The sequence below is a fragment of the Nyctereutes procyonoides genome, unplaced genomic scaffold (genome assembly GCF_905146905.1).
Source record: "Nyctereutes procyonoides isolate TBG_1078 unplaced genomic scaffold, NYPRO_anot_genome, whole genome shotgun sequence".
In the NCBI taxonomy this organism is placed as follows: domain Eukaryota; kingdom Metazoa; phylum Chordata; class Mammalia; order Carnivora; family Canidae; genus Nyctereutes; species Nyctereutes procyonoides.
In genome coordinates, this window is record NW_026575049.1 from 57,436,575 (window position 1) to 57,450,117 (window position 13,543).

Here is a 13,543-nt window from a genome sequence, read left to right on the forward strand (position 1 = left end):
CTGAAACTACACACAGACTTCTGCTTTTGGATAAGATGGAGTCACAGGAACTAGGTTTAGTTTTTACCCGGAACAACAACAACAGAAAACTGGACAAAACATGAAACTACAGTTGGTAATACAGTAGGCATCGGCCAGTGAAAGACAATGAAAGATGTGGAAAAATGAGATAAGCCCTAGGATATATGTTAGGTTCTATTATTATTATTATTTTTCTGAATTCTGTCAAATTAAGTAAAAATCAACTTCTAAAATAATAGAATTTTCTGTGTAAAAAAATAAAATAAAATAAAATACTAGAATTAACCACAGATTTAGAGATTTTACCCCACAAAGCAGTATGGAACAACAAGACAGTGTTATTCCAAAGGTACATCTTCCTCAGTAAACAATTAAAATTAATCTACTACAAAAGTAATAGTATTTTTCAGAAACAATGAACAAATAGCTCCAAAAACAATGTAACAAATGACTGAACATACATCAATGAGCAATGTATTATCAACATTATGTCTGTACGGCACGTTTCATCTCTTAATTAACACAAAAGAGCAAGCCTCCCTGAACAGAAGGAATAGCTGAACCTAGCTGAACCGAAGGACCTAGACTCTCTAACTGCAGTACAGTCATCTAAAATACACACTAAGTATCCTTATTAACTCTCCCATGTCTATTTCTCCAATAGCAGAACAAAGGGAATGGAATAGAAAATCACTGTAAGTTGAACCTCTTTCAAAATTTGACTTATTTCTGTCTACTAGAATTCTTTACTGGCATTAAAATACTACACATACAAATCTAATTTTCCTTAAACTGGTTCTCCAACAATGGCATTACTCAGGCTAGAAAAAAAACTCATGCTCAAGCAAGTGCAGCTAAATAACGAAGATGTAAGAAAAACTACTGGAATATTCCTTCAAAAGCCAAATGATGACTTGATGTGCAAATAAACCATTATAGAGTAACTCCAGTTAATATGTGTCAATGCTGGAGCACCAAAATCTATTCTAGAGAACACTCTCGTGTGTGTGTGTGTGTATACACTCACACACACACACCCCCCTTCATCTCCCTTTAAATTTACAGTCTTAATTAAGAGGGCCCAATGATTTCCTTCCCATTGAAGCCTGCTTATTCCTATGGTCCCTCTTTTAACTTCTTTTTACACTGCCATAGCAGCTTCTGCAATTAAAACCTTCAATTCAGAGTGAGCCTCTAAACACCTGCAATGTTCTGAGAATGGGGTCTAAGTCAGGGGTTGGCAAACTACAAGACTACTTTGCTGGCTGCCTACTTTGTAAATAAAACTTTAAGGTGAAAAATTTACTGGAACATAGTTACACCTTCTATGGACAATTCACATTATGATGGCAGGGTTGAGTAACTGTAACAGAGACCATAGGCCCATGAAATCTGATTTAACCAAAGTTTCCAAGAGACTTTTCAAGGTTTTAGTTATTTCTAAATCAAAGTTTTAGAGAAATGATACTCCCATTACCATTAGTTTCATCACACTCCAATCTCATACTATTCTTAGAAGCACATACTGGTTTTTATTTTTTTATTTTTATTTATTTATTTTTTTTTTGGTTTTTAAAAGTTTATTTCTGTGGGTTTAAAAATTTTGCAATACCGCAAAAAGTAATTAGCCAACAAAGGGGAAGTTCTGGGTTCCTACACATGGAATTCAGAGATTATCCAGGTTATCATCTGGCAACTCTATTTTCTGACTGGGAAAGATAAAGAACATACTTTATTCCATTGTTTCTAAGATTTCTTAAAACTTTTAACTTCTTGATATTGAGATACATTTTACAATCTATGGCATTACACAGTCATTATCAGACAAGTCACAAGCATGACAAAGGCAAATGAAAATTCTCCACTAACGCTTTCCTGTAAGATCAAGAAAATATTAGCATCCACATATCTTAAATTCCATGAATATAGTAAATAAGAGGAAAAAGAAAGAACGTCAGGAGCAGGAACATTATTCTGAAGTAGATTAAAAACTGATGGATGCTGTGGAAACATTTTTGTTTTTTATATGTAAATGTAAGAATTATTTTAAAAAATGCACATGAAATTTGTTTCATAGCAAAATGAATGAAGGCTACAAATATAATACTTCTTTTAATCCATCTGCCATGTCAGAAGAAAGCAAACACAGCTCTTCAAATTCTATAGAATTTAACGGGCCAACTCCTTAAAGTCTGTGAAATAGCAAAACAATCTAAACAAAAAACCCTTTAAACTCATTTTTTAAAGTTGAGGGAATTTCTTAATGTGATGCAATGAATGAAACATTACTTCTATACCACTCCTGACACAAAGAAATAACCTAAATCAAACCATGAGGAACCATGAAATAAATCCAGATTGTTGGATACTGGACCTGAAAGTTTTCAGTTTTGTCTTGGTTAAAAAGAACATTACTGGGACAATTGACAAAATTTGAATTAGGACTACAGTTAGATATTAGGACTGTAAAAATACTAACTTCCTGATATTGATAATTATAACAGAAAACACTAAAGTAGATACAGGTTAAAAGGCACTGTGTCATTATTTCTATACCTTATTCTTCAATGACTGAGAACAAAAATAATTATGTCTGTGTATAAATGTGTACATACAAATATAAGCAAAGAGAGGATGATAAAGCAAATTAGAAATAAAATATTAACTACTGGGGAATCTGGGTGAAGTATATATGGGAGTTCTTTGTACTATTATTTTAACTTTTCTGTAAATTTAAAATCACTTCAGAATAAGAAGTCAAAAATGGATGCAATTTTAAGAAACATGTTCAAAGCAAACTATCAAACCCAAAGAGATTAGCTTATGCCTTTTTTAAACTTTATTATTGCAAAGTTCATCTTCATTATTATTTAAAAGTAACTTTAACATATATAATTTATTAAGTATTTAGTATAAAACTTTACAAAATAAGGACTCTTAAAAAAATAACTCCAATGCTATTATTATTTTTAAATAATTAAAATGAGTTCAATCTCAAGTGAGAAAATACAGTGAAAATACCTGCCAAAATAAGTGGTTCAGTAATAGCTGCATTACTTATCCAGTCAGATTTCACAGTAAGCTTTACTAAATGTTTCAAAGGACACTAGCATAAAAATAAGTGAAATCAGTGGCATAACAAAAAGACAATTATGGCTAAATCTATCCTTCTAGCTTGGATAGAAATAACAACTATAGTAAAATATGTTAATAATTCCTCTTGCTCAACACATATTTTAATATGTAATCCAAGTTCTTAAAACCAAATCTGCTCCATAATACTGGAAAGGAAAGTTTGAATGCTGTGAATTTACTTTATTTAAAAGGGGATCAAAATGTCAACTGCCCACCAAATAAATACACAGGAAAGTTTTTTCTTTCTAAAGGTTACCAGGAACTCAACATAGAATTTACCATGTAGAATAACTTAATTTTGAAGAAAGAAAAAAAAAAAAAGAAAAAGAAATTGTGGGCTAACTCATTTATTTTGAGGCAACAAAAATTTTAAATGTTAAACTGCTAAATCTCAGAAAATTTGGGGGAAATGAAAGACTTTGAAGACTATGATTATAAGAAAAAAGAAAAACTGAGAAAAGGACTTTTCATTGTTAAAAATCAGTAAGGGATTCTCTAAGTCTTATCTGTCAAATAAATGAACAAGAAAATATTTTTAATAAAAATAGAAATAAAAACTTTCAGAGTTAATTCTAAAAGTTAGCAGCTTACTATTTTCACGGTCTGAAAATATGTAATAATGAATGCCCTTAATCACACACATCACTGAGAATGCATCAACGAAGAGTGTTAAATTCGAAGTTACCTTCTGTAAAGGATGACACAAAGATATACACACCAACAGAGAAATTATAAACTGATTAATAAACTAGATATTTATTTCTTTCAAGTCAGATTTAGCATTATTTGGGTTTTTTTAAAAAAAACTTAAAATATACTTTTTTTTAAATTTTATTTTTTATTTTTATTTTTTAGATTTTATTTATTTATTCATGAGAACAGAGAGAGAGAGAGAGAGTGAGAGAGCCAGAGACACAAGCAGAGGGAGAAGCAGGCTCCATGCAGGGAGCCTGACGTGGGATTCGATCCCGGGTCTCCAGGATCACGCCTTGGGCTGAAGGCGGCTCTAAACCGCTGAGTCACCAGGGCTACCCTGAAATATACTTAACATAAGATTTCTTATACTTCTTTTCTATTGCCTAAAACTATAGCATTAACTCAAACTGATTCTGAAATAAAATTGCTTAAAAAAAAAAAAACCTAACAAAAAATGCAAAAATCTAAGAAGACATTAAGAGATTAAACACAAAACATATAAAACAACTGTGGTTTAATTCAATAGTAACTCATAAGAAGGATCAAATTAACAACAGAAATCAAAATCTTCTTTAAGTAGGAACATACATTTATTTTCTGTTTAACACTAAAATATATTTGATAAAGGGGTATTTTAAATTCCAGCTAAATATTCATTTTTTTTCTTTTCTCTTTTTTTTCATATTTTTTAGCCCCCCGCCTCCCACCTCCCTTCATTTTGTTTTTAAAACAGTATAAGGGTAAAGTTTTAAGTATTTCTGTAGTGAGAAAACACATTGGTCTCATTCTTAAACATCTATTCACACTGGGAAAAAAAAATACAAATTTGAACAAGTGAGAGCAACTTGTTAGTTATACTAGAAGTGCCTGACTTACAGGCTTGAAATTACGTATCATTAGCACTTGAACTTCTTTGAAAAGTTTGATTCTATTATAATCTATCTCAATACAAGTTTGAATACTTTTTTTTACAATAAACAAATCAAATGCCACGTATTCTGGGCTTGCTGAAGTCACAACTGGTCAGAAACCTATTTTGCTTCATTCAAGATTAAGATTGTAGTTACACCTTTTTTCAATAGTATGCAAACATTACAGGTAATTCATATAGAATCAGAGCATTATTACTTACATCATCACTCTGCTGGGCTTCTTGCATTACAAATTCTCGGACCATGGATGGACTAAACTCTACTAGATAAGAAAATATATCTGTAGCTGCTGATCTGACTTGCAAATCATCCATGCCCTAGTAAAAGGAAAATTAGGTTAGAGACTGTTAACAAAAATTGTGCTGTGTTCCCTTTCCCAAATCTATGCACATCAACTTTTTGGATTTAGACGTTGTACTGAAATCTTTTCTTCCTTTTCTTTTATGAATATTAAAAAGCTTTTAAGCAGCTCAATGACTAGTTTCTACCAGTTTTTATCAAAACAAAGATTCAGAGAATTTAAATGTAAGAATCAGCACAGGATTATACTATTATACTTTACAAATGTTGTAAAAAATTTTTTTATTTACATATATGCAAAATATGAATGATGTTATCTAGTTAAAGACTTCAAAATTTTCCAGAATCTGTCTTTGGTCCTGGATTTGCCAGTTACTTCTTAATAACTGATTGTCTTCCTTATGACTCTCTTAACAGAGGATGCTTTTGAAAGCACTCTGGATATTTTCACTCTTTGTTCACAGCTTAGTTTTCTAAAGTGGTGATCTTGAATGCTTTTCTCTCTTTAATAGATAAAAGATACATGACTCATAAGTCATTAAATCTCCAAGTGATTCTAAAAACATTCCCTAACTCAGCAATTCTCAAGGTGTGGTCCATGGAATTTTGGGGAGGTGTCCAACACCCTTTTCTTTTGCTTCATAATAATAAATAATACTAGGGCCTCATTGGCCCTTTTCACTCTCAGTGTATCATAAGTATAATGGGGTTTTCCAGAGGCTACAAGACATGTGATATCACAACAAACTAAATGTAGAAGTTGCTATGAGAATCTAGCTGTCTTCTTCTACACCAAATGTTGAAGGGATTGGCAAAAAAAAAAAAAAAGGTGAAACTAGGGACGCCTGGGTGGCTCAGCGGTTAGGCGCCTGCCTTTGGCCTAGGGCGTGATGCTGGAGTCCCAGGATCGAGTCCTGCATCGGGCTCCCTGCGTGGAGCCTGCTTCTCCCTCTGCCTATCTCTCTCCCTCTCTGTCTCTCATGAATAAATAAATAAAATCTTAAAAAAAAAAAAAAAAAAAGTGAACCACCACCAATCTTCTCACTAAATTTTTTTTTTGCTTCTGGCAAATTATTTTTTCACAGAAGTTATATTATTTATGTCAACATGTTTTATTATTTTTCAATGAATTAATAAATATTTTTTAAATTTCTCAGTTTTAATTTTTCATATAATACCAATGGATAAAAATCATATAAGCAAATGTATGAGGACCACCACCCTAACCCACATCGCAGCATGAGCTGCCTTTGTCCAGGCTGTCCTCACTGTACTCACTGGTCTAAAAAGGAAAGATATTTTAATAGTTTCTATGAAACATAATATTGTTACAGGAGATATAATAATCTTGAAAAAGCATGTGGACTTTTATTCACTTGAAGGCGTATTATATGCAAGTGCTTACATATTATTAATATTACAAATTTCAGTTAATAAAAATATTAAGACTGAACACACTTGTAATAATTCACTATCAAATGAATCACAACTTAATAACTCAATATGCATTACTAAAATAAATATTTTCACATACATAATATAAAACTATAAATTCACAACTTCAAACATGAAAATAAACTGTATAATTACCATTACAATTTCAAGGGCAGGAAGAATTCCCAACTTTGCTAAAGTTTTGAAAAATGCATCCCTGTTTTGAGGCTGCAATGTCTGAGAAAATGCACAAAATTCCTTGAAAAAATTAACCTGTAATATCAGAAAGTATAGTGAGAAGTTGACACGTGTAAGAGCAAACTTGGGGCACCTTTAACGTGCTGCTTCCCAGAGTCCCGCCTCCTTCTCAAGGACCTTGATTTTCCAGGGCATACCCGGCTCCTAACGCCTACGTTAAAGGACACATGAAAAACTAGCATCCCAATTAAGTCAGCTTTGCATCATTTTCAAACAATGACCTCTCCAAAGACAGTATGGTACACGTTATATGTGCAGTCCCAGGGGGAGAAGACGCATCAATAGTGCTCTTATGATTTAGTTGTAAGAATGTCACGTAAGGCATGTATTTTGAATTAGAGAAGGTATTTTCACAGAAATATGCTATATAACAAATGCTGGCTGGGTTCTCAGGAAGCTCTCAAAAGTACAGTCCCATATTTAAGAATTGGAAAGGACATTAGACAATCCCCAGTTTAAAGAACTAATTTTATAAATGAGAAAACTGAGATTATTATTAATTACACCAGGATGACTTGGCTGACTTTAAGTCAGCAGTCTTTCATTACTTTTTTAAACCCAGTATCTGATTATAATGTTTAAAATAAAAAATGACAAAAAAAAAAAAAAGACAAACTGCTGATAAACAGCATTACTATATTCTTTCTCCAAAGCATGGCTTATTCTTCAGAAAATATACACACATTCAAAAGAAAAAAAAACATTTCCAAGAAACAAATTACTTATTCATTTATTCAAGAAGCACTGTCCTTACTTTTTCTAAAAAAAAAAAAAAAAAAAAAGCTGTTTTATAATGTACCTATAACCATAAAAACGTATGAATTTGTAGTTCTGTCCAAACATAAACCTCACATCTAATTTCAGGATTTGTGACACACACAAATCCCCTCATTTGGGGGTAGTTGGGGGGGGTGGGAAACACATCAAATACTTTTAAAATTTTGTAAATATACAGGAAGTTTGAGAAACTTTGAGAATAATCATATAGCATAAATATGTAAATTTCATCTCATATTTATAAAAAATTCTTAACAAATTCAATGTTAAAAGCTGTGTATCCCAACAGTAAGTGCTCTTTAAAGGTCTGAATTTCAAGAATAAATAACTTACTAATTCACGCCGTTTATCATCATCTGTAGCTTCATCCGTTAATTGTGCAAAAACTTCAGACAAAAACTTCTCATCTTCCTACATGGGAAGAAATAATTACTATGAAACAGTCTAACAAGAGTATAAACTTACACACATTTGTATAATTTACACAAATTATAATAAAAATAGTTGAAAATCTAATAGTTTCATCATGAAACCTAAAAATTCCAGGGTATATTCATGTTATAATTTTCAAATCCTGACTACATCATTTAATGTTAGTTAGTTATACATGCATTTGCCTTATTTAATCAGAAACTTGAGATATAAAGAACTCTTTGGAAAACAAAAATAACCAGTTATAGTCTAGAAGTCATGCATGAAAACTCATGTATTTTAACTGAGATGCTCTGCAACTCCTGCTCAGAGTCTATTTATTTACTTTTAATTTAAATGTAATTCAAGCAAGTTTGAAGATCTCACTGTCAGTCCGCCACAGATTAGAAAAATGAGTATCACAAATATATGGCATAGGAACAGCAGTAAAAGGAGACTGAATTCTGGCAGTGGTAAGACTGCAAAGTTGTTTTTTTTTTTTAAGATTTATTTATTCATGAGAGAGAGAGAGAGAGAGAGAGAGAGAGAGGCGGAGCAGAGGGAGAAGCAGGCTCCCTGCGAGGAGCCCGATGCGAGACTCGATCCCAGGACCATGGGATCATGACCTGAGCGGAAGACAGATGCTCAACTGCTAAGCCATCCAGGTGTCCCTGCAAAGCTTTTTAAAACACAAGAACTCACGAAATAAAATTATCTAGGGCCTTCGGGGGTACAGGCTGACATTTTCTTGTAGTTTCCAAGGATACAACTAAATGATAAAACACTACAATAACTGCTTTTCACACTGATGACTCTGAGGTATTAAAGGGCAGATGTGTGTTAGTTTCTCTAAGCACTATTTACAAGGACAAAAGTATAGTACATACTGTATAATCTTATTTTTAATATAAACTAGTGTGTCTAAAGTCTAAAAGAGATAAACTTGTTACATATAAACGAGTAAAAATCACTAGAATCACAGATGACATAACATACTCTCCCAATAATCATTCATCAGTGTTACTCAACCACTGAGAGCCAACTCCGTTCATTAGTCTGACTCAGAATGGTCTTTTTTGTTGTTGCTGTTTTGTTGACTTCTGGCCCTTATACACCATGGCCTGAACCATCTGTTTCTGAGAGAGTTCAATTGCATATACAATCTTTTTTTTTTTTTTTTAAAGATTTTATTTATTTATTCATGTGAGACACAGAGAGAGAGAGGCAGAGACACAGGCAGAGGGAGAAGTAGGCTCCATGCAGGGAGCCCGATGTGGGACTCCAAGATCATGTCCTGGGCCAAAGGCAGGCGGCTAAACCGCTGAGCCACCCAGGGATCCCCTGCATATACAATCTTATAATCATTTCTCAAATCACATTTTCTAAGTACTTTTCATCTCAGTATTTTAGGTTTTGGTGAATATGCATTTACCTCCACTTAAACATTTTATAATTTTTTTTTCTTCTTCCATCTCTCACAGATTAAACTCCCTTTCTTGTCTAAAGATTTTTAACTTTTTTGAGAATACTTTCGTAGGAAAACAATTCCAATTCTTTGATAAATGCAATTTCTTCCATGATTATTTGTGTGCTGACAGCTAGAACTGCATAATGTATTAGGGAGGCAATTTCAAGGATTATATACCTGCTATGAGAATATTTCCTAATTCCTACCATACACATATATTTTTTTCTGATTTCCTACTTTATTCTTGATAATATTCTATAAAATCACTCTGTTCCAGTATACATTAAAAAAAACCAGTTAATTGGGGTGCCTGGGTGGCTTCAGTTGGTGAAGCATTTTTGCCTTTGACTCAGATTGTGGTCTTGAGGTCCTGGGACTGAGCTCTGGGTCAGGCTCCCTGCTCAGTGGGGAATCTGCTTCTCCCTCGCCCTCTGCTCTTCCTACACCCAGCCCTGCTTGTGAGCATTCCAAATAAAAATCTTAAAAAAAAAATTTAATTGACAACTTAAAGCCTATCATATAGTTGTAATGTTTCCCTCCAAATACCTGGTTCTCCAAGTAATTATTAAACTAGTATTTTTAGATAAATTTAGTTTTGCTTTTTCATTTAGTTTTAAAATCCTTTATTTTTAATAAAACAATTATTTTAAGACAAATTGTGTATGGCTGCCTCTCTGAATTACGCAAAAAACCTTATGGGGGGAAAAGGGGACTACTTTTAAAAAGTCTGAGTCAAACTTTTCCTTGTAGTAATGTAAAAACAGGACACATTCAAAATCCAAAAACCCAGGAGTGCCTGGCTTGCTCAGTCAGTAGAGCATGCAACTCTTGATCTTAGAGTGGAGTTTGAGACCCATGTCCGATGCAGAGTTGACTTCAAAAACAACAACAAAAACCATCCCAAACCCAGAACCCATTCATCATTATTAGAGTCATGTAAATGCAGAAATTTAGAATTAGACTAGGCTTTAAAAGATTACATACATTGCCTAGTCCAATTCTAAATTTCAAGAGACTAATGCCCAAAGAGTGGACTTTCCTGAGGCTGGCTAGTAACAAAGATGGATTTAGAATCTAGGTCTCCTACACAATCAGGTTTTTGTCACTCCTACCATGTATAATAAACCACAGGACAAATTTCTAAGTAGTTTAAAGTTATGAACCCAAAGTAAAACATAGACACAAACTAGAATAGGCCAAATCTAGTAAAATTTAATATGTTAAATCCAAGATGAAGTCCAAAAACCTCTAAAACAAAATGAAGCATTATATTATTGTAAACAGTTGTTTTCTTAAAGGCATTGGAATATTTAATATATTAATAACTGGGATGAAGGTTAGAAATGTCTTTCTTTAGGGCTGAAATCCACAAAATAAGTCAAAAAAGAACTAAACTTCTGATTTTAATGGGTTTTTAGCTCAACTCTCATTTATGGAATAGTGAAAATATATGTTATATGTTAAATTTGAGATACCTGTCCTCCACCATTTCTAGTGAAGTGAAATTTTGTTCTGAAAAAGATCTTATCTGTAGCTGTCTATGCAAAATAACTCACTTTATTGGCTTTTAGAAAATTAATTTTTAAAACATACTTAAGTAGATTTCTTAATTCTGGGCACATGGGATTTTGATTTGTAGTTAGAAAGTTCAGGGTTGGGACGCCTGGGTGGCTCAGTGGTTGAGTGCCTCCCTTCAGCCCAGGGTGTGATCCTGGAGTCCCGGGATCGAGTCCCACATCAGGCTCCCTGTATGGAGCCTGCTTCTCCCTCTCCCTCTGCCTCTGTCTCTCTCTCTCTCTCTCTGTGTCTCTCATTAATAAATAAATAAAATCTTAAAAAAAAAAAAAAAAAAAAAGAAAGTTCAGGTTAACCAAACTCTTATGCCCCAAACAAGCTTAAGAGAATCTCAACGTGTATTAGAGTACATACCAGGAGCCGGAGACCATAGTAAGTGCTTTCTTTTAATTTCTCAATTAACCTAATTCAGGCTAGGAGTTATGTACCTTTGACTAACTCATTTTGGTCCAGATAGAATTCTTACATTTTTGCTTGCTTATGTAACTCATACAACAGCAGGTTAATACTCACTTAAGAAGCTACAGATATCAGGCCATCATAAAATGAATCACATAGCTAAACACTAAGAAAAAGATTCTCAACTTTTTGGTCTCAGGCCCCCTTTGAACTCTTAAAAATTATGGAGGACTCCAAAGAGCCTTTATTATGTGGATTATGTTTATCAATATTTATAATAAAAACAAACATTTTAAAATATTAATTTGTTTTAAAACTAAGCTATTATAAATCTATGTAAATATTTTATGAGAAAATCTTATAAATTCAGAAAAAATTATAAATTCAGAAAAAAATGGCTTTTACATTTTTGCAAATCTCTATAATGTTTGACTTAATAGAAGAAAGCTATATTCCATTATCTTCTTTGATGTCCAATCTGTTGTGATACGTTGTTCTTCATATACGTTGAAGTATATGAAGGATAATATATGGCCTCACAGTGACAAGAAGCTGGAAAAGGAAAAACTTCACAGATCTCTCTGAAAACGGTTGCAGAAACCCTGAGAACCACTACATGATGGTACACTACAAAAGCTGCTCAAAAAACTTAGTGATATGGACATAACAAAGGCAGTTATATAGGCAGTTATATATATATAGTTATATATAGGCAGTTATAGTAAATCAAAATCTTCAAAATCATCTTTACTACACTGTTAGGGTATAAAGGATTAACACAATAAACACAGTATATAAACTTCTATTTTACAACTCAAGGAGACAGAATAAAACCAACTTCACACAGTAAATAATTTAATTACCATTTCCTGAAAATTAATGACTGTTTCTCAGTCCTGGCTGCACATCTAATTATTTGGGAAGCTTTAAGCACATGCACACACTTATATATACCTCCAATGATAATTAGGGCTCATAAAATGAACTAAATGATAGTCTTAAAATAGGTGCTTTTGTTCAGGATGATGAAAAAGTTCTGGAAATGGATAGTGGTGATGGCTGCATAACACTGTGAATGCACTTAATGTTATGAATTATATACTTAAAATGGTTAAAATGATCAATTTTGTATCATATATATCATTTTTTAATGCATGCAAAAATGAAGTTTAAAAAAAAGCTCCAGCAGAGAACACTTAAAAATGTAAAAGTTGCATTAAGAAAGGATTCTCCTTCAAATACCCATGAGATAAAGTCCTGTTTTCTGTGATTGACAGTATATTTAAGATAAACAAAAGAAATCTTTCAAAAAGGAATGAACACCAGCATAAACTATTATAGGAGGTAAATAACTGGAAAAAAAAATATAAGAACACCTTTGTTCACTTACCTGCAACATGCTGACTATCTCCACTTTGTTGAAGAAAATAAAAGACGTTAGAGTGGAAAGAAAATTCTCCTCAAAAACAGATGGCGTAGGCAAAATGATGTCCTGAATGTACTGTACCCTGTAAGTCTGATGTATTTTTTGCCTTAGTTCAGAGTCTGTTATTGGTATAACTTCCTTAAACTTTGCAGTTTTGGTCAAAAATTCTCTATGCCTTTTTGGCTGAGCCAAAGCAGGGTCATATTCAAGGCATCCCACAACATCCATGATACACTCGTCAGAAAACATTACTTCAAACAGAGTTGCCTTATTTAGGAATAATATTCCTCTAATAATTTCATACAAATGGTGTAAGCCTTCGGTGTTTTCTAGATTCTCACAAGCTTGGAACAGCTGCAGTAGTTTTTTAATATAGCCTTCATTTTCCAAGGCCAGAGCCAGCTTTTCCCTACGGATAGGTGAGGAGAGAACTGAGGTAACTAAGTCAGCAATCTCTTCAAGTTTATTGAGTTCACATGTGGGTAGGTCAATCAGATGACTGGTTTCAGGTATTTCTTCAAATCGTTCTTCTTCTGATTCATCAATGAGGTCCTGTGTGACTTCCACAGATGGATCCTTACCTTGAACCTAAAAACATCCAAGTATAGCTGGTTACCTTAAAATACAAAAGAATTCAAAGTTTTGGAAATCAAATCACTGACCACTGAATTTAAGTAAAAATATATCTTGCAAAGAAACAATACTAGCCAC

At 33.0% G+C, this 13,543-nt stretch overlaps 1 protein-coding gene across 2 annotated transcripts in view; it reads right to left on the minus strand.

Annotated features, from left to right (window-relative positions):
* Nucleotides 1–13,543, minus strand: part of PPP4R3B (protein phosphatase 4 regulatory subunit 3B) — a 62,361-nt gene that overhangs the window by 29,723 nt on the left and 19,095 nt on the right. For both annotated transcript variants that reach the window (XM_055328036.1, XM_055328035.1), the window contains exons 4-7: nt 12,797–13,420; nt 7,887–7,964; nt 6,675–6,791; nt 4,985–5,101 (exon numbers count right to left, since the gene is read on the minus strand). In XM_055328036.1, coding sequence (XP_055184011.1) covers nt 4,985–5,101; nt 6,675–6,791; nt 7,887–7,964; nt 12,797–13,420 — 936 coding nt within the window. The remainder of the gene's footprint in view (nt 1–4,984; nt 5,102–6,674; nt 6,792–7,886; nt 7,965–12,796; nt 13,421–13,543) is intronic.